The sequence below is a fragment of the Drosophila santomea genome, chromosome 2R, assembly GCF_016746245.2.
Source record: "Drosophila santomea strain STO CAGO 1482 chromosome 2R, Prin_Dsan_1.1, whole genome shotgun sequence".
NCBI classification, from domain to species: domain Eukaryota; kingdom Metazoa; phylum Arthropoda; class Insecta; order Diptera; family Drosophilidae; genus Drosophila; species Drosophila santomea.
The window spans coordinates 19249168-19275973 of NC_053017.2; the positions used below are offsets into that span (position 1 = coordinate 19249168).

The window sequence follows — 26806 nt, forward strand, 5'->3', positions numbered from 1 at the left end:
TCCGAGTAGTATAAGCACACAATGTCAATACTTACGCTATTTTAGCTTACTATCCCCAAAACTCGAAACGAAAGTCATAATGCACTGAAACCAAAGCGCCTGGAATCTACGCAATTCTCTATCAATATGTTATGTCTACTACCTACACTTGGTTGTGTTTGATGATACCCATCCAGTACTCTTTCAGATAAGTAGGTTCTATAATTTGGCAATCGCAATATGCAATGTATGTTCCTTTGATTTAGGTTTGTTTCTTAAGGCGGAGGTGGTTGTAAAACGTCTCTGGTTCTTTGACAATAGCTCCGCCTCTCTAATCAGTTTAAAGAGTTGTATTGACAAAAATTGGAAAATGCTAAAAAAATGCTGTTTCTGCGTTAAATTGCGCAAAGCCTGCATCATAATAGCCATCGTGGACTTCCTCTTTAACGTAGTGGTGCTCAACTTGGCGGGTCGTAAGTTTGCGGTTGACAGATCCATTCACCCAGATTGAGTTCACCCTGGTAATGCATCCCCCCTCATTCAGATGAGTTCATCGCACACATTGAGCAGGCGGTGGCCATCTGCCATTGCATTGGCTGCACATTCCTGCTGGGCGGAGCTCTAATCGTAAGTCCAGCCACTTGGTGGCACCACCTGCAGCCGATCCCATCTCGAAACTAAACCACCATAGAGATCCACTGTTCTGCTGATGTTCTTCCTCATCACCAGCCTGACCAACTGCATGATCCTGCTCGTGTACTGCATCTACATGCTGATTAAGGAGGAGCGGTACCGGGAGATAATTGTCCCAGGATCTGCAATATATATATGTAAGTTGATTTTTTCTTGTCTTACTGAATATTCTAGGAACACCACTTTTAGGCTGTGGCATCTACTTCTGGATTGTCGTCTACTCGTATTATGCCGAAGTCAGAAATCCCGAAGAAGTCGTGGAAGTTTAATTACCCACACAGAAATAATAAAATTGCCTTCTGGTCCGGATTGTGTTATCCATTTTTCCAGGTGCTTCTGATTTCAAAAGTTAATTGCAATTATCCTTAATGTTTGTTTGGTAAGCTCAAATGAAATTAGAAAATCAGATTCCAAAGTATATATTAAAACAAATTAAAGCAATCAACCATTTTTTTTTGACATGTGTGGTTCGAATATTTGGCTCTGAACTAATGAATTTAAATGGATCATTCCTAGGATTTTTAAAATAATCCCTAAACAAAATTATTGGTATGTTTTATCTAAGAGGTATTGATATTACTCTTTATTGTTAATGCCAAACTACCAAGAAAATAGCACTTAATTAATATAGAATATAGGTATAGAACTTAAGTCGGCCAGAACAAACAGTCAATGGTGATCGGTACAAAGCAATGATTACTAACTATTTCATTTCTGAATTGAACAACCATGATATCAAAGTGTCATTAAGTGGACTGCCGTGCGCAGTGATATTTTGTATATGTATATATGTTACCGGAAATCGAATGTCTGATAAATGGGTTAATGTTATATACCGAAACAGTGAGTAGTTTGACAAAGAGTAAATAATAATAACAGAATAACAGAAAGTTGTCATATGGAATCGTATTAGTCGTTTTATTTTATACTGAAGAAAAAGAAACTAGGAATTATTTTAAAGAAATAGGTTTATCCTTCATTAAGCGTTTTGCACATAATTTCCAAAGTAAAAGGGGGCATCAAAATTGTGCGACTCATCAGAAGGTATTTGTTTTGCTCTAAAAAAAAGAGAAAGTAATAAGTAATTTGAATACCTTAAAATAAGATATTGATTCACATTCTAATACCACAATGCTTACTGTACCAAAACTTACCCACTCTGAATTGACCTTCTCTGGACCTCAGCCTTTACATACTTAAAGATCTTCTGAAAGTCCTTTTTATGACCATATTGATCCATTACCTCGCAAAAGGTTTGTATGAAAATCGATCCCTTTGCTTCACTGCGATAGCTCACATACCCCTCGGAGGTGCTGTAACACTTAATATAGGGTTCGTTGTTCATTTTTTTCGCGTCAGCTCTGAAGTTACCCTTGCAGGCTTGAACAATTAAAATTTTTGGCTTGCCAGACAAGGTTGGATTTCTGAAGAGTGGAAAAAGGACGTCATCGTCCAAGTTGTATTTTTTGTCGTCGCACGCAAGGATTGTCTCTTTAAGGGAGCCATGGCTCAAGATACAGAGGACAAATCCAGCCTCCTGAGTGAATTGTTTTTCAGACCCTTAAAAAAATTCGTTAGTAGAAATAATACCGTTTGCTCATAGTTCTTACACTCCTTAAGTTTGTTTTTAACATCCGACAACTCTGGGTTAGAAATTACTTCAACTCGACAATTCAGGTTTTTAAATGTTTTGCAAAGCGCTTCGACATCTTTTGAGCTACCAATTCGGTTCCTATCAGGAGATTTACGGAACTTCTCATGATTGAGAATATACACGACTGGCGGCTTAAATTTTTTATTTAAATCAAAGCTTTGACCCTAGGGAAAATTCAATTAAAAACTCGAACTTTTAGGGATTTGTTTTAAGTTATACATACTGATGCACTGTTACCCTCGTTGGGATCATAAAGCCTGTCAATCTGTAGTAGTGAATTTTAGATAAAGCCTTTTAGGTCTACAATCTAGTAACAATACGTACTTTTTGATGTTCTGTTCTTTTGGGAAGATACATGTTTCTGGTTCGCCGATCTAAAGTTATCTGAGCAATAGACAAAAGCTGGTATTGTACTTACAGCGTAGTCGGTCACTATCTGGTTATCTGGTCAGTTTTAAAACCAACATTCACACAACGAGCAGACAATGAAATTGTATGAGTCAACGGGTTGGCAAGATAGCCAAGAACCAGCGCGATAACGAATCGTTCATAGACAACCAATTTTGTTATAATCAAATTTTATAATGCTTACAAAAGTTTAATTGTAAAAAATAATAATTGTAACATTTTCAAGTAAATTAAGAGCGCATCAGTGGACATGCTGACACTCGGTCACATTTTCAGTTTGTACAACTTAATATTTATGTGTGCAATATAACTAAGCGGGCTACATATTCAAGCCTATACTAATTCTAATTTAAAGTAACTTTTTTATCTTCAAGAGTCAAAAAAAACGTTTTTCTAGCCGTTTACTCGCTGTTAACCAACTCGAACCATTGTCTCATGGCTTCGCTGAGCACCAGCGGCAGCTGGTTAAGGTCCCGGACTATCACATAGTAGGGAAATGGAAAACTGTCCAGGTAGGAATTAATGTTCACAGACCCATCTGCGTTCACCGCCACATGCTGTATGTCCAGAATGGAGTTCTAAAAGTAGCTAGTGATTAGTTAAACTGAATAAATATTTTTGAAAACCCATTACCTTATTGTCTGGATTGTCGATAATGATGTATACCAGGAAGATACGCTGCAGCCGCGCCAACTTAATGGCGTTCTTTACGTTTTGTGCACCCTCGCTGAATATATTACGTCCATCGCTCAGAATGAGCAAAAGGTTTTCAAACAGACCATTGTCGCCCCCCAGGCCACTCTCTTCTGCATTTGCCGTGCGTATAAAATTCAGCAGCCCGGCGATCTTCGTCTTGTCCTGGGCGAAGTTCAGAGCATTCACCAAGCGGGGACCGTCAAACTGCTCCGTGTGATTTAGTATGATCTGCGGCGCCTCTCCAAAGGATACAATGCTAAGGCGACCACTCTCTAGAAGGGTCAGCGCCTGCGAAACTAGGGAGATTGCCTCCAGAGTCAGTGTCTTGGAGTTGTTGTGGTGCATCGACTTGGAGTCATCAATGGCAATGGTGATCTTATAGTCACGCTGCGCAGGCTTTGTTCGGCGCAACCAGATCTTGTCCTTGCGGAACTGCGATGCTATGTATGGGATAATTTTCTTCATATTAATACGTCTTCCAGTGCGGTAGTCGCCCTTTAACCGCGTGCACTTGGTGGGCTCCAAGATAAGACGCAACTGTTCGCAAAGCTCTCGGGCATTCTGGGTCATTCTATGGGAGATGCCCTGCCATGTTTCGTAATCCTCGTGCTCAGGCTGCGCCTGTGAGTAACAAATTAATTAAGTAAGCACGATCAATACAGTATGAAAGGTGCAGCTTACCCCTCTGAATGTGGTCAACTGCTGTTGATACTGTTGCCTCAGCTCAATCTGTTCGGCTGAGCTCAGATCCTCCGCGTGCGAGCTCTTGTCCAGAAGGATTTCGGAACTGTTGAATCAGGAAAATATGATTAAAAAACAAATTGGGGAAAATTAAATATCACTTACTTGCTATGCGCCGTAGTTTCCGAGCTGCGAGGAACTGTCATCGTCGGTACCACCTCCCCTTCTATCTCCATGCCCTCAGGAGTTTCCAACCGCTCCTTAGACTTATCTGTTTTAGAGGGTTTGTCGGACTTTTGCTCCGTCTTCTCGGCCCCCAGTTGTTCGAGTTGAGCATCATCCTCGGGATCAGCGGCTGGCTCTTCGGTTTCCATTAACTCGTCAACATTTTCCGCCTCAATTTCCTCCTCGTTCGATGGTTCATCCTCCTGATGCTGGATCTTCTTTGATTGTTCTTCGGTAGCATTATCCAGCGTGGTTTTGTCGCTGTTTTTCGGCTCTTTTACATGCTGGTACTCCTCAGCCTCTGCCTGGTCCATGGGTTCCTGTTTCTCCTGCTCGGCATCGTCGGACTCCTTTGGGTCCTTTAGTTGATCAATTGTCTTTAGCTGTTTTAATTTGTTCTGCTCCGCCTCTCCTGCAGATGTATATTGAGAATATTGATGAGTAGACTATGAAATTGACAATGACTACTTACCTAGGGATCGCTCTTCATTGGTTCTTCCCTGCTTGCGCTTCTCTTGCGTTTGCCTTTCGTTTTTACGATCCTCCTGTGACACAGTTTCCTGGGTTTCCGCAACGCCTTGATGGCCGCCATCGTCGGCCTGCCATATGTGGTAAATTATTTAAGAAATTACTTTAAAATGCAATAAAAACTAAATCTTACGTCGTTTTCGGCTTGGCCGACTCCATCCTTCTCTTCACCAGTCTCTTGTTCATCAAGCTTCTGGTCTTGCTTAATATCCGGGTCCTGTGGCTGCTGCACTTGGTCGGCCGAACTGCTTTGATCAGTCTCCGGCATGGACTGGACATTTTCCTCCTTGCTGGCTTTGTCTTTGGACTGTGAGTGCTCCTCCGGTTTGTCCTCGCGCTTCTGCTCTTCTTCCTTGGAATCCTCAGGAGTGTCTTCTGTCTTTGGATCATCTTCGTCCTCTAGCTCGCCGCGTTTCTGTGTTTCGGCATCATCTTTTTCATCTTCTGGAGAGGCCTCTTCGCCCTCGCCCTGATCTTCTTCAGCTGGTTTTGCTTCAGTACCCGTCTCATCCTCTTCAGAGTCGCTGCCGTCGCTTTGAGGATCCCCTTCCTCGTTTGCATCAGGACTGTCATCCTCGTCTGCTTGGGGCTCCTCAGCAGGTTGCATGTTTTCTTTCATGGCATCAATGTCAAAGGGATTTTCATCTGTGGGCTGCTCATCCTGGTCATCGTGTCCCTCGTCAACATTATTCATATCCCCCAAATCCATTTCCTCTGGCTCTGGCGGCTCCTCCAGTTCATTATGCATTGCATTTGTTTGCTCCTCATCCATTTCGGGTTCCTTCATATCGTCAATGTCCTTGGCCTGTTCCTTGCGTTTGTCCTCTCCGCTAGGTTCATTGGTGGCATCCAAACCGTCCTTTTCGTGCTCATCCTTGCCATCCTCCTTCGCTGCATCGTTCTTTGTATCCAGATCGTTGTGCGCATCCTTCTCATCTTTGCTTCCCTTGCCCTGATCCTCTTCGTTCATATCAGGTTCCTCTTCCTCCTCCGGCTTTTCTTCCTCGTCATCGCCCCAAATTTGGTCGTCCAACTTTTCGGCACCTTCCTCCGTTTCGCCCATCTCCTTGTTTAGGTCCTCCTCATCCTCGGACTCACCGCTGTCATCCTCCTCAGGTTTCTCCACATCTTGCATCTTGGCATCAAAATCGTCGCTCATCTCAATGCCTTTCTCTTCCTTGCAGTCTGGCTCCTGTTTGTCGCCCTCGTCCTTTCGATCCTCTGGTCGCTTCGCATCGTCAAGTTGATCCTCGGATTCGATCTTGTCTGAGGCGTCGTTCTCACCGGTTCCATCCTCCAGGCCGAAGCCCTCACCGTTCTTGGATTCCTGCTTCGACTGTCCCTCCTCATCTTGCATGAGATCCGGAGGTACACAGAAGCCCTTACTGCCGATCTCCACGAAAACGGTCAGCACTATGGACAGCATCTTGGCGGAAACTTTATGGGTGGCCAGTTGTTGGAGAAGCAAATAATCAGCGAGTAATTGGTATTGCTCCAAAATAGGCAAGAGACCGATCGCTCGTCTTACGCACAGCAACTTTTCCTGGCCCTCGAAGTTGGAGTGCTTTAGTACCAGGAGTACATTGGACAGCTTGGCCAGCACACGTGGCAGGCTTAGCTGCTGCCAATCCGAGGTCAGTTCCCCAGTGAGACACTTCTTCAGATGCTGTTCCTGCAGCGCCTCCTTGGAGTCATTATCCTGTTCATTTGTCTCGCCATTTTTGTTACCGTCATCAGTTATAACGTGATGCTTATAAATCTTTTGCAGGGACATTAGCACACTGTGGGCAATGTTGGCCAACTCTGTGTCCGCATTGGCCAGATCTATGGTCTCTGAGGTGATTTCGGTGTGGTTTTTCAATCGCACGCTATCCAAAAGCTCAACAATTGGTTGCGCTAACGGCAAGTAGTCGTTATGTCCTGTCCTGATTAGTTCTAAGGTCTTCTTTAAATTCTCAAGGATTTCCGCGTAGCTCTTCTGGTAATAATCACACTTTTCGATGGATAGGTACTCCAGATTGGCGTTGTTCAGTTCGTTTAGCAATTCTTGGCTTCTGCTTAGGATCTGTATACTAAGACTCTGGAGTTCACTTTGGGCCAGGGGAATATTCCTCTCCAGTGCGCGGTTTTCCGATTTTTCATTGAATGAGCATGGAGCACAACTTAACAGCAGTTTCCACTGCTTCAGGACGTAGTGAATCTGGCGAAGATTTTGCTTTATTTCCATTGCTATATCTGCACTCTTCACGAAGTTAAGAGTCGCTGGATTTATGTCGGCCTGTGGAATTATTTCTGCTAGCTTACGCAAACTGTCCAGCGAATTCCTGAGCTCGTGAAGCTCTTTGGTGGATCCAGAAAGCTGCTCCCGCTGCTGTTGCACTAATAGGAACAAGTCCACAGCAAAGCCCTTGATACGTTCGATGTTGGGAGGGCCCAGTTCCGACAACGGTGTCAGCATGATGTTTTGCAGGAGCTTTAACTTGAACACACTCTTCATGTAGTACAAGTCCAGGTGCTCATCCAGCTGCTGGGCAGTGGGGTGGAGACGCGGCAACATGGATCGAATGGAATAGGGGGAAAGTTGGAAGTCCTCAAACTCGTTGCGCAAAGAAAGCTCCAAAAGACCAGTCTTATAGCTGGCGCCCAGCCGATGTAGCATCTTGAAAAGATCCGTGAGAGCCTTGCGCTTTTGCTGAAGGATCTGCTTGGCCTCCTGCTTCTGTTGAGTTCTCTCCTTCGAACGGTCAACGTTCAAGGAACGTAGATGCTCACATCGCTCCAACTGACTGGCCAGCAAGTCATCCAGCTCTGTGATCAGCTCGCCGTAGGGAACCTGTCCCAACGTTTCCTTAACGACATGACGTGCTGTTCGGAAGTGCTTGTCCAAGCGTTGGAGCAGTGTGTTATCCGACAGGAACTCTCCCTGGATGGCAAACTTCTCCAGTAACTTCTCACTGGCCACGAATTGTTGTCGCTCGGTGTGCAGATACTTTATTTTATTGTAATTTCTCAAACCCTTACCCTTATCGGTGCCAAATGTGTAGTCCTTGGCAGTGGAATCCTTGGGTTGAAATACCTCACTGATCTTCTCCTGAAGCAAGAGTCGGTATTCCTTTAGGAACTTGTTTAGGTTGCGGTGTACACTGGCCACACTATTGCGCATGCTGAAGTAGCTCAAGTCCTTGCTATAGCTCTGTATCTTCACGAATTCTTTTAGCTTCTTTTCGATGGGCGAACGACGTAATTTCGCAGAATCCGCAATCTCGCCAGCAAATTGCGAGAAATAAAGCTGCAGATTATGCAATGCTGCAATTAGGGGAAGCAGTCCATTAATTTGTCCGGCTCTCTCCACATTATGCAAGTACAATTCAAATCCTTGAAGAAGCTGCAGCCGAATATGGAAATCACCGTAACAGGAGGCCTCCACAAACTGTCTTAAAATGCGCACCACCTGGGCAAGTTCCAAACGCTGCGACTCTCCCAAATCCTGAGCATCTAACAATTGATCCTGTGCAAAGCGTTGCTCGGCAAGTTTGATGTCTGTATACGAGTGATCTAGTTGCTTCTGGTGTATGAATTGTTGCAGCAGGTTGTAGATGAAGAACCAGTACCGATAGGCCTGTAATTCCACTTGAGCGGCCGTTTGTCCTAGGCAATTGCGCCAGTGCTGCAGCTCCAATTTAGTCCAGCGTTGGACAAACTCGGCCACCTCGATTTCCTCGGATACCAGATTGTTGTTCCTGTGAGCCACTTCATTCCAAAGGGCCAGTTTCTGTCTTAGTAGCTGGAAGCCCGTATTAAAACGAACCACAGGCGCATGAGCCGGCAGTCGACGGATGCGAGAGATGACCAGCTTGATGTCTGCAAGACCTGCGTGCTCAGGATACAGTTCCAGTTGTTCCAGTACACGCTTCTCTATCCGCTCCATAACATCCAGGCAACTTTGAACTTCACTTATATTAGAGTCTTTGTAAAAGTCGTAGGGGGTACTGGATACTCCCTCCTCCAGTTCGATATCCCTAAGTTGTTTCTGCTGCAGAGCCAGCCCAAAAGCCAGCCCATTGCAGGCCCTTTCCTCTAGACTCGTTCCCAAGGCTGTCTTATAGTGACCATGTAAGTTGGCAAACACCTGGAAGCGTGCTTGATAAGGCGCGAGCAAATGGAGTTCTAATTCCTTCGATGACTTGGGTTGCTCTTTATAATAAACCGGAGTATGGCTAGTCATCACGTCAATAAAATTACGCGCCAGGAAGGCATAATCCTCCTCAACTACAATCTGAGATTGCTTTGCCTTCGCACTGGCCTTCTTGTCTAGTTTCAGGACCTGCTCCAAAGTCGGTTGAGACACGAACTCGGCAAAGTCTTCGTCCAGGTTTGTAGGGAAGTTGTGCTCGATTTCTTGCATCTCAATTAGCTCCTCACTATCCACTCCCCCTTTGGTCTTGGTCACATACAGGCTTTCTGCTTCCGCTTTCAGTTGACAGCGACGCTGCTCCTCCTGCTGCCAGGTCTGGTTGCAGATGCTAAGTGCATCATCATACGCCGCAAAGGTGGCTTCATCTATTACTCTTCCCAGTGAGATATAATTGCTCAGCTCGCTCAACTTGGCTTTTAGCAAACGGAAGTACTCATATTCACTATGAGGAAGCTCGGCCAATAAGCCGTAAAGCCTGCTATTCCTTATTACCAATGGCTGCTGGGATGGGAATTGAACAATATCCCCGATTGTTTGCTGCAACTGCTCTGCCTGCGAAACGCTGCCTGCGTGCTGTACTCTGGCGAAGATTACTTTAAGGGACTCCAATCCAAAACGCAGTTGGTTAACAGAACACTTGATGGGCTCCACAAAGTCTTGGTAATATGCAGAGTACCTGGAAAGGGTGTGATGAACGAATCTCTGAGCATTTGCTAGCCACAGATCGAGTTTTCCCAGCACTTCAATGCTGCTCTTCAGTTGTGCACTAGTGGCCACATTTGGTCCTTGGAAGTTTTCCCATTCCGAGTTAATAAGCTGGAACAGCTTATAAAGCGACTCACAGTCGCCATTCGAGTGCAGGAAGTGAGTAATATCCTGGACCAGAGACGCATATAGGCACTGTTCCGGTCGCAAAGCTAACTTTTGCGAAAGCTGTTGTTGTCGTTGGAGAGCCGTCCTCAATCTTAGCTCCAGTTGACTGTAAATTTCCTCGCCAAAGTGATGGTATTTCATCGCAATTTTCATGAAATCATAGGCGGTTGTTAAAGTGCTAATGCAATCGATATCCTCTGCTATGTATTTGTTCTTCAGGCGATTCTTTTCCACGGGATCGATCAACGGGGTATTCGTGAGCAGACACAACTCTATGGCTCCCACAAGGGCATTAGTTAGCGAAACTTTAAAAGCTGTTGTAATAGAGGCAATATTGTTATCTTCTTTCTGCAATTTTTCAATCATTTTTTCGAGTTCTCTGGCACAACTTTCAAAACCTTGGTTTGCTTTCTGTTCCTGCTCACTTGAGTTCCTCACATATTCCAGCTCTGTTAGTAGTTGCCTAGCATTTTCCTTGACCTGCAAGAGGTTATTGACTGCTGGGCAATATTTGGGAGTCAATAGATTAGAATTCTCCCAAATCAGGTGTCGTGTTTGCTGCAAAGCGGATCGCCATTCTAGCAGCTCGCTGAGGGGGACCGATCGCAGCTGGCCATTTGGTTGACATATCAGCGATAAAATGACTCCTGATAAAGCTGGGCCTTGATAACTAAATCGGCTGGATATATCAGTGCTACCGTCTTCTGACGGACCTTGAACACAATCCAGACGGGTTGACAGATTATCCAATTGGTAGCATTGAACGGAATTTCGATACTGCCTTCGATAAGTACGCAGACCTTTGTAGCTGCCACCAATCTTTTCCAGCAGCGCTGCGAACTCCGCCTGATCCCGAAGCTCACTTAACTCGTTCTTGAGTTCAATCCAAGCATTAGTGATTTCAGTGTGGTTAGCACTCTCAAGCGTCTTCAGGCAATGCCAAAGATTGCTGTTTAAAGTAAGCAACTGATCTGCGTACAGGGGGTTCACTTGCTCATCGAAGTCGTCGCGAAGAGTTCCAGCCAACAGGCGTTCCATAAATAATTCTTTCAGTGCTGCGATTAATAGTTTCGGCGTATTAGTAGGAATTCCTTCTGGATGTATATAGGATTCACTTTCTGCCGTTTCGGCTTCCAAAAGGCTTTTGAGGCTGTTTAAGTCTAATTCCAAATCCATTTTATTCTCTGTGCTGCTTTCTTTAACTTCCTTCAACGTTGCTTGCAGTTTTTGCAGTTGAGACTGTAGTGTCTCATTCCGCAAGGAACCACTGATTTCAAAAGATTTGAGTTGAAAACCGTTGGTGTGCTTACGCAGGAAAGATCGCCACTTGTTCGCGTCATCTGTTTGAAGAAGAAGCCATCTTTTGAGCCAGGAAGACAACTCCAAGTTTCCATAGCTGGGTACCACCGACAGTAATTTTTCCAATTCATCTAATTCTCTATGCAGTTGAATCTATGTTTGAGAGGAATATGAAATCATTAGAACGAAAGTGGCAATTGGATAAAAAAATTTCATTTACCTGTTGATCCTGGTAATATGGCTGGAACTGGGTGAACTGCTTGGAATAAATCTTGCAAGTTACGTTTAGAGGTCGTCTCGTCTCCTCGATGTATTTTTCAATTTTAAGAGTACGGTCTTGAATGGTATGAATTCTTTCACAGCCGCCCTTGGCTGTTATTTCAATTAAAGGAACAAGGAGGTGCTTTTCGAGCCACTGAAAATGAAGAACCAATTTGTGCATAAGGGGCACATGTAGCTCATTGTTGTACAGAAGCTTCTGCTGTGCCGTGGCCAAAATTCGATTGAACCAATGGAAACGTGTAACTAATTGTGCATACTGAGAAATATCCAAATCAGCTGTTTCTAAATCCTCCAACAAACTAGTATGAAGTACTTCGAGGAAACTCGAAAAATTGGTTAGAAAATCATTGGCGTGTTTTTCAGTTACTTCTTGCTTTCTGAGGGCCTGTGAATACTGCAGTGCATTCATTTGTTGCACTGCAGTAACTGAATTGGCGGGAATGATGTCGACCACAAGGCGCGCCAAAAGCAAAGCACTCAGATTTAAAGGATTTAGTTCAGAATTCGATTCAGCTGTTGAGTAATCACGAAGCCGCGGAATAAGTTTTCGATTCCAAGGTAGATCGACTAAAGATTCTTTAACAAAGTTACTCCTCTTCTGCAAGCAATTGTAAAGATTTTGCGAAAACTCTTGGAAAGCTGTGTTTTTAGATAACCAAGGTTGAAGGTATAGGTGTCTTAATTGCAAGTCTCCGAAGGACGACGACTCGTAGAGCATATAAAGGAAATGACGAATGAGCTGCTCGGGATTTCGTTGATCCAATTTAAGGTTCTCCATGTTTTGGAAGAGAGAAGCCAACTGCTTTTGGGGAATTTTGTCTTCTTGATCTCCATTCAGTAAAACTTTTAACGCCACAGCCTGAAGTTTAATTAGTGTCAACGAGTTGAGGTTTCCAGAATTAAGTATTACATCGCTTAGGAAATCCTCCTGGATAGTAGCACCTTCCTCAAATACTTCCGTTTCATTCAGCACCACCTCGCGCAGTTTATTCTGGTAATACGACAATCCAAATCCCATTAAGTCCGTGTTGGCTGAGTACACATACACCTCCATGGCGGCCACATAAATAGCACGTTTAAGCTCATAACCGATCCTCTTGTAGGCCGCGCTTAAAAAGGCAAATTGCGTCAGATGCGATATCGAGTAGTTATTGAACTCTGTCAGCTGACTTAAGCCCTTATGAACTCTAAGTATACAATCGATGGCCTCCATTTGATGCACACCCTGCTCGTGAACAAAGGCACGCAAATCATCAACAGAATAGGTGTCCCTAGATACAGATAACTCCACACATCGATTCCGCATTGCTCGCGATAGCTCGCCATTCTTTGGATCCACGGTTAGGAAAGCACGGAAATTGGTTGATTTGTAAACCACCTCGGCACTATCCTGTGCACTTATTCCTTTCTCAGCGATTAGCAAGCTTCCATTTGGCTCAAAAACAGGATTTAGACGATCCAGAACGGCCGAGGAGCATAGATTTACATGTTCTAACAAGATGTATTGGCCGCATTTCAATGAGGTAACAATCTGAGAGTCCACCCACTCGAAAGATCCTCCCGTGTTGAGGGAATCTGCCGTTTTTATGTACGCTTGAAGTAGCAACAGCTGGTACTTGGTTTCTGCCAATTGCTGAAGTGCCTTTACTTTGCAATTCGCTGGTGTGCCCTCCAGAACCTCGATGATCTTACCCAGAGATCCCAGGCGCTCGCTAAACAGTTTTAGCTCGTCTAACACACTGTGTTGTTGGGCCTCTGAAAAACATATGTTATACAAGATACTGTTCCATGTTTGACGGTGTAGACTTACCTGTTGTAACTTTGGCTAGCTTGTTGTAGCTGCTCCACTTACTCCACAACTGTTCCACAAACTCAGACTGTGTGTGCAGGACAAACGCCCGTTGAACGCAAGAAAAAACTAGCGTCTCCACTTTCTTGTAAATTACTTCTAGATGTCTATTTAAATCGATCTAGTATTATGGGAAACAAACAGTAAGCTTCATATAATGTTATACACTTATGGTAAGGACTTACCTGTTGAAAACTACCAGTTACGGAGTCGTCAATGATATCGGTATTACAAAGCCGATTGGACAGCACACATAGTGCGTCTATCAACTTCGTCTTGCCACTGTCCGTCGATCCGCACAGCAGTAGAGGCTTTTCCATGTGGACAGCCTCGACGATTTGCTTAAGCTGCTGTCTCTGACTGTCCAGCAGCAATGGAGCCTGCTCCTGTCGGTTTACCAAGTCCAGAACACCCGCTTGCTTGCGGCTTAAAACCACATCATTAAGATATACTTTATCTGCTGTCCAATATAGAGCCACATCGTTTGAAACCTGATTTAGCTGTTCAGCATCGCATAGGAAAACGGTTGAAAAGACATTTCGAATGTACGATTTATCTTGGTCGCAGCGCATCCTTTGGTAGTAGACCAACTGCATTCTTTCGTAGAGGGTGAGCAAGAAATCCTTGAAAGCGGTTTGGAATGATGGAGCTGAAGCTCCCAAAATGTATCCAGTTTGCGGGTTGTGAAGCAGATCACACCAGCGTAGAATGTCACGCAGATTGAACTCGTAAGGACCGCCCTTGTAGCCAAACTCCATGGAAGCCACACCCCGATCGAGTTGTTCGGAAAAGCGCACCAAACGAGCAGCCAAATCAAATGTATTCGATTTGCATGAACCTGCTTGTCCTGAGTATATTTCAAAAAGATTGCCCCCAGGTGTCTGATCCAACAGTTCCGAAAAATGTGCACTCAACTGATCAAAGTATTTTCCGTACTTCTCAGTTACCACATGAAGCAGATCCTCCGTGGAGAGCTTGCGCAAATAAACTTTGGTAAAACGATTTAGGAAGGACTGGGGTAATCCCTTACGGCCGCCACCTTGCTTTAAAGGATTCTGGCACGCAAAAATGCGAGTCGAGCCAGCTAAATGGAAACTCTTGTTTAGCTCCGGAATGTAGACTTCTCCGCGATGATCCAGCACCGCATTGAGACCCTCTAGCACGGATTGAGGAGCTAAATTCAGTTCGTCCAGCAAAATCCAAGTGTTCTTTGCCTTAAGAGCAGCCAAAAGTGGTCCATCGCGCCACACAAAGCTGCCTATTTGACGCTCCGTAGGGGCTGTATTTGATTCTAGCAAGTTATCCTCAGCAGGTAGGTCGGTGCCAAACAAATCAGCCAAGTCCGTGTGCTCGCAAAGATTAATGCGCACAATTTGGTAACCAATAGCAGATCCTATGCTCTCCACAATGGATGTCTTGCCCACACCAGGTGGGCCCTCCAAGAGCACTGGTTTTTGGAGGGAAAGCGCAGATAAAAGACGGAATAGATTCTGCTTGGTAGTGGGAGCATCAAATAAGAAATCTTCTTTGGCTGACGTCAAGCGCTCCTGATTTACATCTATGAAAAATGGTCGAATGCCAAACCGACTTTCATTTAACTCGACCTCGGACCCTCGCTTCTCGTTAAGTTCCTCTAAGGTAAACTTCTCTTGCAGAATAAGACTCGCTTGCTTGATGGCCTGTCTAATAATATTGGATTTTAGCAGCTCAACCTGCTCCTGTGATTCATGGGGAAGCATTTCCAAGGCATCAAGGAAAATAGTTTCCAAGCCAAATATTGCCTGCTCAGCAAAACTTAGCTTTGCATTGCTAACCATATAATTAGCCCAGGCCAAGATGTCACGTACTGAAAACTTGAACTTGTCGTTGATGTCGCGGATGTGGAGCACAACATCCACCAGGTACTCAGCAACTTTATGAGTGTTGATCGCTTGGTTTTCATGCTCTTTTTGGCGCCTCATGCAGTTATAGGCAATCTCAATGAGGTCCTCCTTGTTGTCTGAGGGCAAGCACCAGACCTCTGTGAATCGATTTCTTAAGGCAGGCGACAACTCCTTCTTACCGAAGTCCCCGCCAGGATTCATAGTGGCTAAGAACTGGAAACCGGACTTGGCCTGCACCACAAAGTCGGGACTTACATCCAACTCTGAGATGCCACCCTTCTCAGCCAGCAAAACAGTACGTTCTGTTTCTAGTATGCAGTTTAGCCGCTCCAGCACGGAATCCTCAGCAAGCGATATCTCATCGGCCATAAAATAAGAGCCCTCTTGCATAGCGTAAATCAATGGTCCATCGGCCCACTCGAAGAGTTGAGTTGATTCCTTTCCTCGACAAGGACGCAATCCTCCCAGAAAATCTGCTCCTTCCGTATGCATGTGACAGTTGAGAATGCGTAGCTGGACATTAGCGATGCTAGCAAGAAGTTGGCACACGGTGGTCTTTCCGCAGCCAGTTGGGCCCACCAATAATACAGGCTCGTCGAACTCCAAGGCCTTGGCGGTGACCACGGCCATGCGTGTCATGTTTCGAGTCCAAACGATGTCGTCGCGCAGCTTAAAGTTTCTTATGGCATCAAGAATTTTTCTGCTTACCATGGAGGAGCTTTCCCTCTCGGTTTGGATATCAAACAGCGTCTGTAGATCAACCTTTTTGCGGAAGTTGGCGAAAAGAGTCTTCTCTATGAGCTCGTGCTCCTCCTGTGAGCGAACTTTTGAGGATAGTACCAGGTAGCCCTCCTCAACGAGGTGCTGGTTCCAGTCGTACCTGTTGTCATCATGCAGAGACTTATCCGCATGGGTATATCGATTTCCCCACCGGAAAAGATCGCGCAGGGTGAATACCTGCTTGGAGGTATTTTTGCGATGTTGCTGCAACTGTGTCATGCATTGCACCATCTTGCGGGCATATGTCGGTGGAATAAAGCAGCGCTTTTCGAGAATGGTTTCCAGCTCTGCGCGAGGTATGTCAGCAAAGTGAAGCTCTATAAAACGATTTTTGAAGGCACGAGACAGGGTTTTCCTTCCTCCATAAAGCCCCGGAGGATTCTGTGTAGCAAACAACATAAAGTTGGGATGAGCTTTCACTAGTGTCTGCGTCTCCGCAATATACAGCTCCCTGTTGTCATCCAACACTCGATTTAGAGCCTCCAAAATATCTGTAGACGCAAGATTGAGTTCATCCAGTATAATCCAGAAGCCATGGCGCATGGCTTGCACCAGTACTCCCTCCCTGAATGTAAGCTTTCCATCCAAATCCGCTGCATATGTTCCTATATACTCCTGAAGATCTGTGTGCTCATGGTTGTTGATGCGCAGACAGCGATTTCCGCTCCTTCTGGCCACATAGTCAATCAAACTGGTTTTACCCGCACTCGTGGGCCCCTGAAGCAGAATCGGAAGTTTCCCAATCGAGATAATTCGAGCCAGATCCTTCAGATTCTTCTTTACACTCTCCGTAAGAATATAGTGGGTACACGGCTGCGGCTCCAAATTGCCCGGCTGTATCCAGTATCCCTCGAAGTCCAGATAATTCTCTCCCAACTGAGGCAATTGCTTACTCAATATAGCTTTGACATTCGAAAGGAGCGCATTCTGGATGAGAAGAAGCACCACGTGATGCGAGTCCGGATCCAATTGGGTGAGAAAACTCAAACAGAAACTCTCGTACAAGTTTCGCTCGATAGAGCCGCACAAGTTTCTGGCGCAGATGCGCAAACTACGACACAGTGTACGCAGGGAATAAACCGGTCGATTTCCGAGACCATCGTTTAACTGCAGCTCGGACAGCTTTCGCAGGGACTTGTATAACTGAACGATGCTATGCACGGACTTCCTCTGGATACCTGTGTTTGCCAAATAATCGCTCACCAGCAAACTCAAATCTGCATCGGTTGTGAGTTCATCCACAAAGAATTCCGTGAAGCGATTACGTATGCCAACAGGCAAATCCTTCTTGCCAATATCCGTATTTGGATTCATACAGGCAAATATACGGAAATCTGGATGCCTCTTTACGGGAGTGAAATCGCCACGTTCCAAGAGTACTACAGAACCCTCCGGTTCTAGGATGGTTGAGAGACATTCAAGCGTCTCCGCTGAGGCTAAATTAATTTCATCCAAGAGAACCCAGTCTCCATTGCTGATACAATTAACCAGAGAGCCGGGTATAAAGGCGAAGGAGATGTTGATGCTTTTGTCCAGTTGCATTTGAAGCTTCTGAAGTTTTTCTCTCAGCGTCTGCCAGCGGGGTAGCAACTTATTCGCCTTCAGTTCCGAATTTTTGTCCACCTGTAGACAGATATTGATCATGGTTCGTATGATCACAGCATGACGACCACTGTTGTAGTGTGTGGCGAACAAGCGCAGAAACTGCAGGTTCTTCTCTTGATTAAAGGTTTGGCACAGAAGATACTCGAATTCATTTCGCAGTGGAGCCAATACGTAGTTGAGTTCTACGGGCTTAAAGCCGCCTACCAAATCCGACACATCTGATTGGTTGTTCATGTTAACCACTACCAACTTATGTTCCGTCCGCTCGGCAAGGTATTGCACTGATGATGTCTTGCCCACTCCGGTTTCGCCCACCAAAAGAACTGGCTCAGAGTGGGTGACGCAGACAGCAATCCGTTCCAAGATGCAGCTGGCGAGCCGAGTAAATGAAAATGTGGTCCTCTTGTTGCTGAGTTTACCAATTGCTCTCCTTGTTTGTTGTGATAACTTTTGACGCTTAAGGTCTTGCTCTGATATATCTTCATTCTCAATATTGTTTAAATTCAATTTTGCCACAAGGCTAGCTCTTCCAATTTTTATGTGCTCCAATCCAAATTCCACATCCGGCTTGTATTCATTTGAAAAATGCTCGCAACGAGAACGGATAATTCCAAGTTTGGCTCCAATGCTTGTGATCAAGGTGATCTTTTCCTTGCTCTGCGGTAGATATGAACAAAATACGTCCACTGCGTTTTGGAAGACAAAATAAGCACATTCCGAACTAGTCACTGAAAACTGTGGGTTGGAGCGGTGGCACAGCTTTACCAAATCACGGGTCGACACCAATCTGCCAGAATTGGGGCTCGAGGTAAGAGGGACTTGCTCGAAGGGAAGGGCCACATATTGCTCTGTGTTGTCCGCCTTGTCGCCCGATTCCTGCTGCCTCAAGTTATCCGCGGATGTGTGATTTCCACTGGAGAAGGTGAGGAATACGTCCACAATCCTATTGGCCACTGTCGAAAGTTTGGGATAGTTGATACTAACCATTTTACAAAGCTCATTCCGGGACAGAGGTAGTATATTAATGGTGTATAGATATTTGTCCAATAGGGAATAGAGCGATTTTTGGCTTGAGTTGCTGGCCGATTTGTTGGTTCTAAGAGACACAAGTAGTCATTGAATACATTCATAACAGTGTTTTTAATTTTCTTACCGCACTGTGACAAACAACTGAAAACCGGGCTCTATTTTCACGGAATCACGAAAACCAGGAACACTAAGGCATTGACGTTCTAAAAGGCTACTAAGAATGGTGTAGGTGTCTTGCGTGGCAGCATCCAAGTCCTCCAGCAACAACCAGTAGCCATGCATCACGGCCTAACAGAATAAATACATGGTAAGTAGAGGTTTATAAAAACAGATTCATTAGCTAACCTGTGTCAAAACACCTGGTAACCAAACAAATTCGCCAGGCACATCAGTGCAGCGATACTGGCCCAAAAGCATCTTGCTGTCGGTCTGATCTCCAAGCTGAATACGTAAGAATCCACTCTTTTTAGTAGTCTCGCCTAGGTCCAGCAATTCCTCCAGAGGCAACTCCTCCAGCTTGCGCTTGTTTCCTGTTGTCTTTGGCTTCTTTTTCGGTGTCAATAATTGTTCCTCCTCTTCAGCTTTCTTCAAAGCATTCTCCCTACTTTTAATCTCATTTGGCTTGGGGCAAATACGTCCAGTTTTGCGGGCCAGGTACTCAATAAGCGTGGTTTTGCCACAGCCCACGGGTCCAGAAAGGCAGATGGGCTTGGCAGCTGCTACACCTAGGGCAATGCTTCGCAGATTAACCACAGTTGAATCCACTTTCACAATGCGATCGTAGCATCCATCGCTGCTGGCATAGAACTCTAGATTCTCCTTATTAAAGGTTGGCAGTAAAACTCCCTCAATATTGGTAACGGATTGATTGATTCCCTGCAATTGCAGGTTCAGTAGTTGATCGGAGGCATCTGGTGTATAGCTGCAGAGGGTGTTCCTGGCTGTGTGCCATGCTTGCTCCCTTTCCTGATCGAACTCCAGACGTGTTTTAGTCGATATTTTCTCGTTCAAAGCATTTAGCTGAGGTGCACTCATATTGGTCAGCATGGACACGATGTAGTTGCAGTAAAGCTGTGTCTTCGGGCTGGATGAATTGTGTGTATAGGTGGCTATAAAGCTGGACCAGTCCCACAGCTCACGAAAATAGGGTGTATCACTTTTCAGCAATTGAAAGCAGCATTTGATGAGCTCCAAATCTTCTAGATTGGCAACGGGGTTGCCATTTTTAGACTTTTTACTAGGCAGACTGCCGTTGCTTTGATTTCTCTCAAAAGGAGCTGGTTTGTCGTGAAAGTAGCTTTTGGCAAATCTATAAGAGAAGTGTTTAAATGCTGATGTTTATGTTTAAATATACTTAATTGTAAAAACCAACCTTTGCGCATCGAGAGAGAAATTCATAAGCTTGGACAGCGCCACGCACTCCAGCTGATACTGATGAAATCTTTGGCTAGCTGAGTCCCATTGGAGCGCCATGGAGAGCAGCAGGAGGAGCTGCTCCTCAAAACTCGCGGCAATCGGCACCGTGTAAGCGGGCAGAGGCAGTTGCTCACTGAGCGACCGGAACAATCGCTCCACATCCTGAGGCACGTATTTCTAAAGTATAAAAAAAAGATTAAACCTTATACTTCGAAATCCGACAAAGATAGCTCACCTGCTTCTTGATAAACTTCTGTAAACTTTGAGAAAACACGTTGTCTTCGGACTCGTTTGCAGTAAGTTCCAGCAACCGCTGGGCGCCAAGCCGCAGCTTACTGGCATTCACTTCCATCTCAACAGGATCCACTCAATTTATTTAAATTAGTTTCCAACTTTTCCAGATTAAATTGCAGCACGATGTCCCGGAATGAAGAACAAAAACACATGCGAATTTAAAACACGTGCAACAAACACAACCAGTGGTGCCACCCTGTTCTTTGGGGACCATATGATTGTAACGTAGTGGCAGGGCTCGCAGTTTGTTTACCTTTTTGCCGGCACGCCACGGAAATCTGGCAGCACAAATTGCGTGTTTTGTTTGGTGTTTGTTGTTGTGGCTGGTGTTTACATTTTGATCGACAGTGTACACTCAATAAAGCAAACAGAAACATAGATATATTTAAATTAAATCAATTAAAATAAATATTATTTTTATAAATTCAAGAGGATTTATTTTTTATTTATATGTATTCTATTGAATTATTTTTAATCTTTTTTGCATATATATATCCATAAACTATTATATCCATTGTTTGGAAGCTTTTATTTTGTATAATAATTTTTTAAATTATGGTGTAGTTTTGTAATTATTGTTGCACATTCTTATGTTAATTTGATAATTTTTCAGATAATTCATCATAACGGCGTTGCCATATGCCCAAGGCAACGGTTCTTTTTGCTAGCGCAAGCCAAAGTTTGACATCCGACTTTCGCGGAAGAGATTACCAAATTTGTTTTTAAAATGGTATCTAATTACAAAATATTAAACATCCAGGCTCACTCCTGGACGGAGGAGGACATGCAAATATTTCCAACGATTAGCAAGCCCGTTTCGCATGGCGGCTTCATCTGGACGCCCAACGGGCATTTTGAACGGAATTTTCAAAAAATTCCATATATTGTGGTGCCGCCAACCAACAAATTTCCGATCTCCCTTCGGCACGAGGAGCCGCTACAGAAGCAGGAAAAGATGCCCCAACTTTTTCTGGACAACATACTCCAGTATATAGAATCTTCGTCGTTTTCGTACCTTAAAGTCGGCGACAACCTGAGGGCAGAGCTGAATGTCCATATAGTGTGCACCAGCGAGGTCCTGGAGCTGATGATGTGTGCTCCCTACGAAAAAAAGACTGGATGGTCTCTAGGTGTCACCCGATATCGCAACACAATGTACATCTGCCGTATTAATAGCGAAAAACCCGACCCGTTTGACCAGGACTATCTGAGGAGAATCATGCAAGAATCATGGCTTAGGAAGCTTCGAAGCCATTGTGTATTTGGTAGGATGTCTCTTAAGCCTCCATGGTCCTTCAAAACACAAAACAGTCACGTATTTTGTATTATTTTAGAAAACGGCGTCGAGATGCAGGAGCAAAATCAATCCTCTGAAGATTTTCGTTTTAATGTCGCCTTTTCCTTTGTATTAAATGGTAATCGAGTGCTATTTGATTCGCCAGTACTAGCCGAAATGAATCCCAATGGATTGTAAGTCTTTGCGCAAGCTTCCTAGGCTTCCCAGCTGTTTCACTAAACCTTTCACTTTATGATTATTAGGAATGGGTCTACCTTAAACTGGGCAGAGCTGCAGGTGCGTCTATTGCACATGAGCCGATCGGATTGGTCAGTGCACAATCGCACGGAGGCCCTTAAGTGGTGGGTCAAGTGTTTCCTACTGGGCATCGAAAGTCTCTATATAGCTCATCGCGATGAGAACGCCTTTGTGCTCGACATTAAGAAGACTTCAGTGCGGGATTTATGGAAGGATTGCGTTAGTAAATTTAATTAAAGCTTTGCTAATTTAGAGTTTTCTGAATCATTTTATTTGTTTTGTGTTAACAAGAAACTAAATTTTCTCTTCACAGGAAAAAGATTGGTCGACTGGAGTGTGCGCCAACTTCATGGTTCGCTTACTCAATTGTATGTCTCAGGTCATGGCGCCGATCGACTGCCCCAGCACCGTATACCTATTCAAGTTCGACGCGAGCCAAGGAATAGTATCTTACAAGGGCTTGCAAGGGCGGAATCAGTACACTTTCGTTTCGGACTGGTTCCGGATGATGCTGGACGAACACACGACCGATTTGCAGGACAAGTCTAGCAGAGTTTGAAAGGATCTAGTAAATTAAAATTTCAGTTGTATCAAGGAGAAATTTTTAAAGAAATATGAATAACTTAGGCAGAAGAAAAGTGCATAACTAAAAGTGGTTAACTAATTAAATGAAGATTTAAGTTTATTGCGACATAATCATCAAATTGTGTTCGTACGCGTTTCATCACTATCAAATAATTTAATACATTTTTTGCTCAAGTATTGTGGAGAATGCATTCGATTTTACAAAAATATGGAAATGCTAGTTGGCGGCCAGTTCAACCCGGCTTGCAGCTTAGAGCTCGGTCTTCTTGGGCTTGCCGCTGCGGTCGAAGCCCTTCAGTTCTGTGGTCGCCTCCTTGGCGATGTACTTCAGGAAGTCATCTACCTCGCGACCTCCGTTGTAGCTCACTGGCTTGTTCTTTGAGTCCTTGGGCAGCCAGAAGAGGGTGGGGAAGCCGCGCACGTTGAACTCCGGCGGCACGTCGTTAGCGGTGGCGTCCATCTTGACGATGGCAACATCTTCGTCTTGCAGCTTCTCGGCCAGCTCCTCGTAGATGGGAGTCAGCTTCTTGCAGTGACCGCACCATGGGGCGTAGAACTCAATCAGCGTGTCCTTGCCGTTGTTGATAACCAGATCATCGAAGTTCTTGGCAACGGCCACCTTCACGGGAGCGTCGTTGGACTCGGGAATAGCTTCACTCTTAATGTATGGCTCCAGCTCATTCGCCAGCAGCTTCTCGACAAAGTCCTGCAGATTCTCCACTGAGAACTCGTCCTTCAGGGCGTATTTGAGATTCTTTTCATCACGAGCCAAAACTACTGGCTTGTCGCCAACAAAATCGTAGCCGTACTCGTTCAACTCGTGCTGGAAGTCATCCTTGGAGGCGATCGCAAAATTGATTTGACCCACAAATTCCTTGGCCACCTTGAGCACACGGTTGCGCCAGTAGTTGGTTCCCTTGGGGTTCTTCTGGTAGTCTACGCTGTAGTAGGCAGTGATCAAGGGGTTCTGGAAGTCCTTGACCGAATCCTGAGTGCGGTGTCCCACAAGGCCATGGCTGAAGGAGAGAGCAATAGCAATGAATTTGCGCCAGAGGGAAACTTCTCCAATCTACTTACAAGTTCTCCTTGACAAAGGTATTCAAATCGGACTCGGAGCTAGCCTCGAACTTAATGGAAGAAGACTCGAACTTGTTGCTCAAATGGGGGGCACGAATCAGCACAATCTTGTCGCTGAAAGGGTTAAAAGTCATTAAAGATAGTTTCATTACTTACATTAAATAAATATTTTTAAATGAAAAGTTATTAGTCGAAAATCACCAAACGAATTAATTATAAAAATAAATATTTTTTGGCTTAAAAATACACTTTTAAAACAAATTGAATGAACAATAAAGTACATAGTTGAACCTTTGAATAAATTTAAGCAAATATGATCTCTTCAATTAGGCTCTCATTGAGAGTTAACTAATTCGCAGACGAAAAAGTTTATTAACACTTATAAAATATATAAAACGAAAAAACACTTATAACAGACAAATATATGAATCTTGAATACAGCTTCCCACTTACGTTTCGCCCTGCTTATCGAGGACTTCCTTTTCGCTGGAATGTCCGAAGCGGTACTTCTCGCGGTTCTTGTCGGCGAACTTCAGGAAAACCTTGGCCAGTTTGGAGTCGATGTCGCTGAAGTAGCCGAACACCGTGGTGTCCTTAGTGTCCAGGAACTTGGTCAGCTCGGCAATGGAGCGCACGGTCTTGGAAGCGGGTCCCACCTGGGCGCGCATGTACTTGGCAATGCCGCTAGCTTCACGCGGTCCATTGTAGTCCTGTGACACCTCATCCTCACGGAAGATTTTCAGCGTTGGGTAGCCGCTGACCGAGTACTTGCTACAGGTTTCCTTTCCAGCTTCCGTGCAGTCAACCTTGGCCAGTTTGATTGGCGGATCATCGTCTTTCACGAGCTCTGCCGCCTTCGCGTACTCGGGCTTCAATCGCTTGCAGTGGCCGCACCTTAAACAGGAAAAACCACTCTGTTAGGACACGTCACTAAAATATTCTGAGAGCTATACTGTCTAATTCATCATTTGTTATCAAGGCAACGGAAAGACAAGTTCCCGAAAAATAGCTTGTAATTAAAGTTAGGGTGCGGGAATTATCAAATGCCTTATCACACAAGTACAAGTGCCCAATAGGGGTACAGAGAGAAAAACGACCTGGTTCTTAATTTAAACAGTAGAGTAGAGTAGTCTGTTCCTTAGTAATGCAGATCATAATTCGTTTTTGAAGAAGATAGGTGTGCAGGTTTTATGGTGCCTTGAAAGTAAATAACATTTTATTTAAAAGAAAAATTTAATTCGATTGTAAAACGTTTTCAGCTTCATCCCTGTGTATTTATGCTTGAATGCTGATAAGGTACGTGATGGGGGAATTAAGTTTTCATGCCAAGTAGTTCAACAGCTCTTTGGGGATTTCGAAAGCCGGCCGGCAAAAAAAAACAAATAATTTACCTAGTTCATTGTTTAAGTGTGAGTTTATAGTTTACCCATGATAATGGGCAAACAAATGGCTCAAAGGGGAGTAAATAGGCACAGTAAATATGTATAATGTACTATGGGCCTAGAGCTAAACAAAAACATATTGAACTTTGAAGATGAAGATTTAAATTGGATTATATTACAAGTTAGTTAAAGCTAAAATGAAAAAAATTTATGGCTCAATCAGCATCTCTTTCTGGGTAGGTAAGCAATTGAAATTGAAAATTAAATATTCTTACACAAAAAAAAACTGGTGGGAATTTACATTTAACTGAGAACTGTGAGTTTCAACTATGATAATTATTTTCGAGCAATATCCGAACAAGCCCCGCAGAACTACACATTCCTGGGACTATGGGTATAAGTAGAGATTTAACTCCTCGAATTATAGGGAACTATAACGAAAGATGCCAAATTTGCACTGGGCCCTTTGCCTGCTCACTATCATTAACCAGTAGACAATTTGGAGCAGCAACTGCTCCCAAATTGTACCAACTTGGCACTTTGGCACCCCGCGCTTAAAATGGCCGACGGCACCAATACTGGCATGTCATCTTGCCCCTTTCTTCGCGTTTCGTTTCGTTCCGTCTCTCGTTCCTTCTTTATTTGCCGGCAAGTCAAACGCAAACGCTGACGTGTACTTTCCGTTTGCGAGGGTCGGAAAATCGGGCAGCGGGCATTGGGCAGCGGGAATCGAATTAAGTTGCAGACGCAACAAGCTGATTAGCCGCGAATCGCACACGCAATGCATTTGGCATAGGATGGCGCTCGACCACGCCCACTCACTCACCAGGGGGCGTAGAACATAACCAGCGTCGTCTCATGTTGTTTCAGGGTGGTGGCGAAGTCGTCGTCCCCCAATTCCAGGACATCCTGCTCCGCTCCGGATGAGATGGCAATGAAGCCCAGTAGGAGCACTCCAGCGAGGCGCCACATCATTATTGGGTTTCACTTGGAGCGATATCGGTGAATAATTCAAGTTCAACTGGGCCGTCGACCGCCTACTTCTACAACAAAAACTTAGTACCGGACCGGTTCGGTTTTCTTTAACGATTGAATTCGCTTTTCGCCTCTTTCGCCACGTCGCTTCTTATTCTGCTTCGTCGCAGTGTGACCAGACCTGGTCAGGTCGAAAATACTATACTCACAAGAAAGTTTTACGTTAATAAATTGAGAGCTTTCCTGATATCAACAAAATATAAAGCATGTATGTAAATCACTTATTAATTAGCTAATATTTATACTTGTAGTTCCGTAAGCTTAAATTCTTTTCAGCCACACCGAAAGAGTGCGCTCTAGATTTAAATTAATTTAAATGATACCGATGTATAATGAAATTTCATCAAATTACCAATTAATCAATGAATTACATTTCATCACCTTCAATTATCAATAGCTAGTTTTTATAATAATTTATTGATAACTGATTTCGCAATCATGATAATAATTCATTACAACTTAATTAATTTCACAAAATTAGGAAAACACCTAAGAGCTTATATAGACTTTTATATAAAGGGGTAAACTGATTACTCATGTTTTATTCACAATGAGAAAATGTGTTGAGTCAAGTGAAAGTAAAGTCTAACTAAAAAGCTATTAAGCAGTAGGTAAATAAATCAATTACCCATCAATATTTAAATTAATTAATTTAAAATAATTATATTTATATTTCAAAAGAAAAAAGTATTGAAGGGAAACATCTTAACATTTAGATTGTTTACAAATATATATACGTCAAACACATTTTTTAAAAACCCAATCTCCGATATTTACTATTAGTAAGACTAGACCGAAAGTTAAATAAATTAAATCTAACATAT

At 44.1% G+C, this 26806-nt stretch overlaps 5 protein-coding genes across 6 annotated transcripts; 2 read left to right on the plus strand and 3 right to left on the minus strand.

The window, feature by feature from the left end:
- Window positions 1-21112, plus strand: LOC120445332. Of its 2 annotated transcripts, XM_039625658.2 has the most exons (6): window positions 1-191; window positions 246-452; window positions 524-606; window positions 671-809; window positions 862-1051; window positions 20983-21112. In XM_039625658.2, exons 2-5 carry the CDS (start codon window positions 350-352, stop codon window positions 939-941), a joined length of 405 nt encoding a protein of 134 aa, XP_039481592.1. In that variant the 5' UTR covers window positions 1-191; window positions 246-349; the 3' UTR covers window positions 942-1051; window positions 20983-21112. The 2 variants fall into 2 exon arrangements, with proteins under 2 accessions (XP_039481592.1, XP_039481593.1); XM_039625659.1 differs by lacking the exon at window positions 20983-21112 and having other exon boundaries at window positions 709-809; window positions 862-1002.
- LOC120445330 (caspase-3) lies at window positions 1572-2738 on the minus strand. The gene is made up of 5 exons (XM_039625655.2): window positions 2651-2738; window positions 2550-2591; window positions 2283-2490; window positions 1827-2232; window positions 1572-1730 (listed from the first exon to the last, which is right to left on the minus strand). The coding sequence occupies exons 1-5, from the start codon at window positions 2681-2683 to the stop codon at window positions 1652-1654; spliced, it is 768 nt and encodes a 255-aa protein (XP_039481589.1). The 5' UTR covers window positions 2684-2738; the 3' UTR covers window positions 1572-1651.
- On the minus strand, window positions 2888-20526 carry LOC120445327 (midasin). The gene is made up of 13 exons (XM_039625651.2): window positions 20311-20526; window positions 20032-20252; window positions 19005-19968; window positions 18784-18947; window positions 13548-18726; window positions 13324-13483; window positions 11452-13268; window positions 4998-11384; window positions 4809-4935; window positions 4277-4748; window positions 4112-4217; window positions 3368-4051; window positions 2888-3312 (listed from the first exon to the last, which is right to left on the minus strand). The coding sequence occupies exons 1-13, from the start codon at window positions 20425-20427 to the stop codon at window positions 3136-3138; spliced, it is 16575 nt and encodes a 5524-aa protein (XP_039481585.1). The 5' UTR covers window positions 20428-20526; the 3' UTR covers window positions 2888-3135.
- On the plus strand, window positions 21097-22599 carry LOC120445329 (protein cutoff). The gene is made up of 4 exons (XM_039625654.2): window positions 21097-21634; window positions 21704-21839; window positions 21909-22122; window positions 22217-22599. Exons 1-4 carry the CDS (start codon window positions 21097-21099, stop codon window positions 22460-22462), a joined length of 1134 nt encoding a protein of 377 aa, XP_039481588.1. The 3' UTR covers window positions 22463-22599.
- Window positions 22560-26064, minus strand: LOC120445328 (protein disulfide-isomerase A3). Its single transcript, XM_039625652.2, has 4 exons — window positions 25774-26064; window positions 24019-24459; window positions 23566-23679; window positions 22560-23504 (listed from the first exon to the last, which is right to left on the minus strand). The coding sequence occupies exons 1-4, from the start codon at window positions 25920-25922 to the stop codon at window positions 22739-22741; spliced, it is 1470 nt and encodes a 489-aa protein (XP_039481586.1). The 5' UTR covers window positions 25923-26064; the 3' UTR covers window positions 22560-22738.
- Between the last annotated feature and the right edge of the window lie 742 nt (window positions 26065-26806).

What these genes read in the sequence shown, in the direction of transcription:
- LOC120445332 (XM_039625658.2), top strand. Translation starts at nt 350, where the DNA reads ATGCTAAAAAAATGCTGTTTCTGCGTTAAATTGCGCAAAGCCTGCATC. An exon ending in GGTGCTCAACTTGGCGGGTC is followed by an intron (nt 453 to 523) that starts GTAAGTTTGCGG and finishes CCCCTCATTCAG; the next exon opens with ATGAGTTCATCGCACACATT. An exon ending in TGCTGGGCGGAGCTCTAATC is followed by an intron (nt 607 to 670) that starts GTAAGTCCAGCC and finishes AAACCACCATAG; the next exon opens with AGATCCACTGTTCTGCTGAT.
- LOC120445330 (XM_039625655.2), bottom strand. Translation starts at nt 2,683, where the DNA reads ATGTATCTTCCCAAAAGAACAGAACATCAAAAA. An exon ending in TAAAAACAAACTTAAGGAGT is followed by an intron (nt 2,233 to 2,282) that starts GTAAGAACTATG and finishes AATTTTTTTAAG; the next exon opens with GGTCTGAAAAACAATTCACT. An exon ending in AGAAGGTCAATTCAGAGTGG is followed by an intron (nt 1,731 to 1,826) that starts GTAAGTTTTGGT and finishes TCTTTTTTTTAG; the next exon opens with AGCAAAACAAATACCTTCTG.
- LOC120445327 (XM_039625651.2), bottom strand. Translation starts at nt 20,427, where the DNA reads ATGGAAGTGAATGCCAGTAAGCTGCGGCTTGGCGCCCAGCGGTTGCTG. An exon ending in TTCTCTCTCGATGCGCAAAG is followed by an intron (nt 19,969 to 20,031) that starts GTTGGTTTTTAC and finishes CTTCTCTTATAG; the next exon opens with ATTTGCCAAAAGCTACTTTC. An exon ending in CATATTACCAGGATCAACAG is followed by an intron (nt 11,385 to 11,451) that starts GTAAATGAAATT and finishes TCTCAAACATAG; the next exon opens with ATTCAACTGCATAGAGAATT.
- LOC120445329 (XM_039625654.2), top strand. Translation starts at nt 21,097, where the DNA reads ATGGTATCTAATTACAAAATATTAAACATCCAGGCTCACTCCTGGACG. An exon ending in GAAATGAATCCCAATGGATT is followed by an intron (nt 21,840 to 21,908) that starts GTAAGTCTTTGC and finishes TATGATTATTAG; the next exon opens with GAATGGGTCTACCTTAAACT. An exon ending in GGGATTTATGGAAGGATTGC is followed by an intron (nt 22,123 to 22,216) that starts GTTAGTAAATTT and finishes TTCTCTTCACAG; the next exon opens with GAAAAAGATTGGTCGACTGG.
- LOC120445328 (XM_039625652.2), bottom strand. Translation starts at nt 25,922, where the DNA reads ATGATGTGGCGCCTCGCTGGAGTGCTCCTACTGGGCTTCATTGCCATC. An exon ending in CTCGATAAGCAGGGCGAAAC is followed by an intron (nt 23,680 to 24,018) that starts GTAAGTGGGAAG and finishes TAACCCTTTCAG; the next exon opens with CGACAAGATTGTGCTGATTC. An exon ending in ACCTTTGTCAAGGAGAACTT is followed by an intron (nt 23,505 to 23,565) that starts GTAAGTAGATTG and finishes TCTCTCCTTCAG; the next exon opens with CCATGGCCTTGTGGGACACC.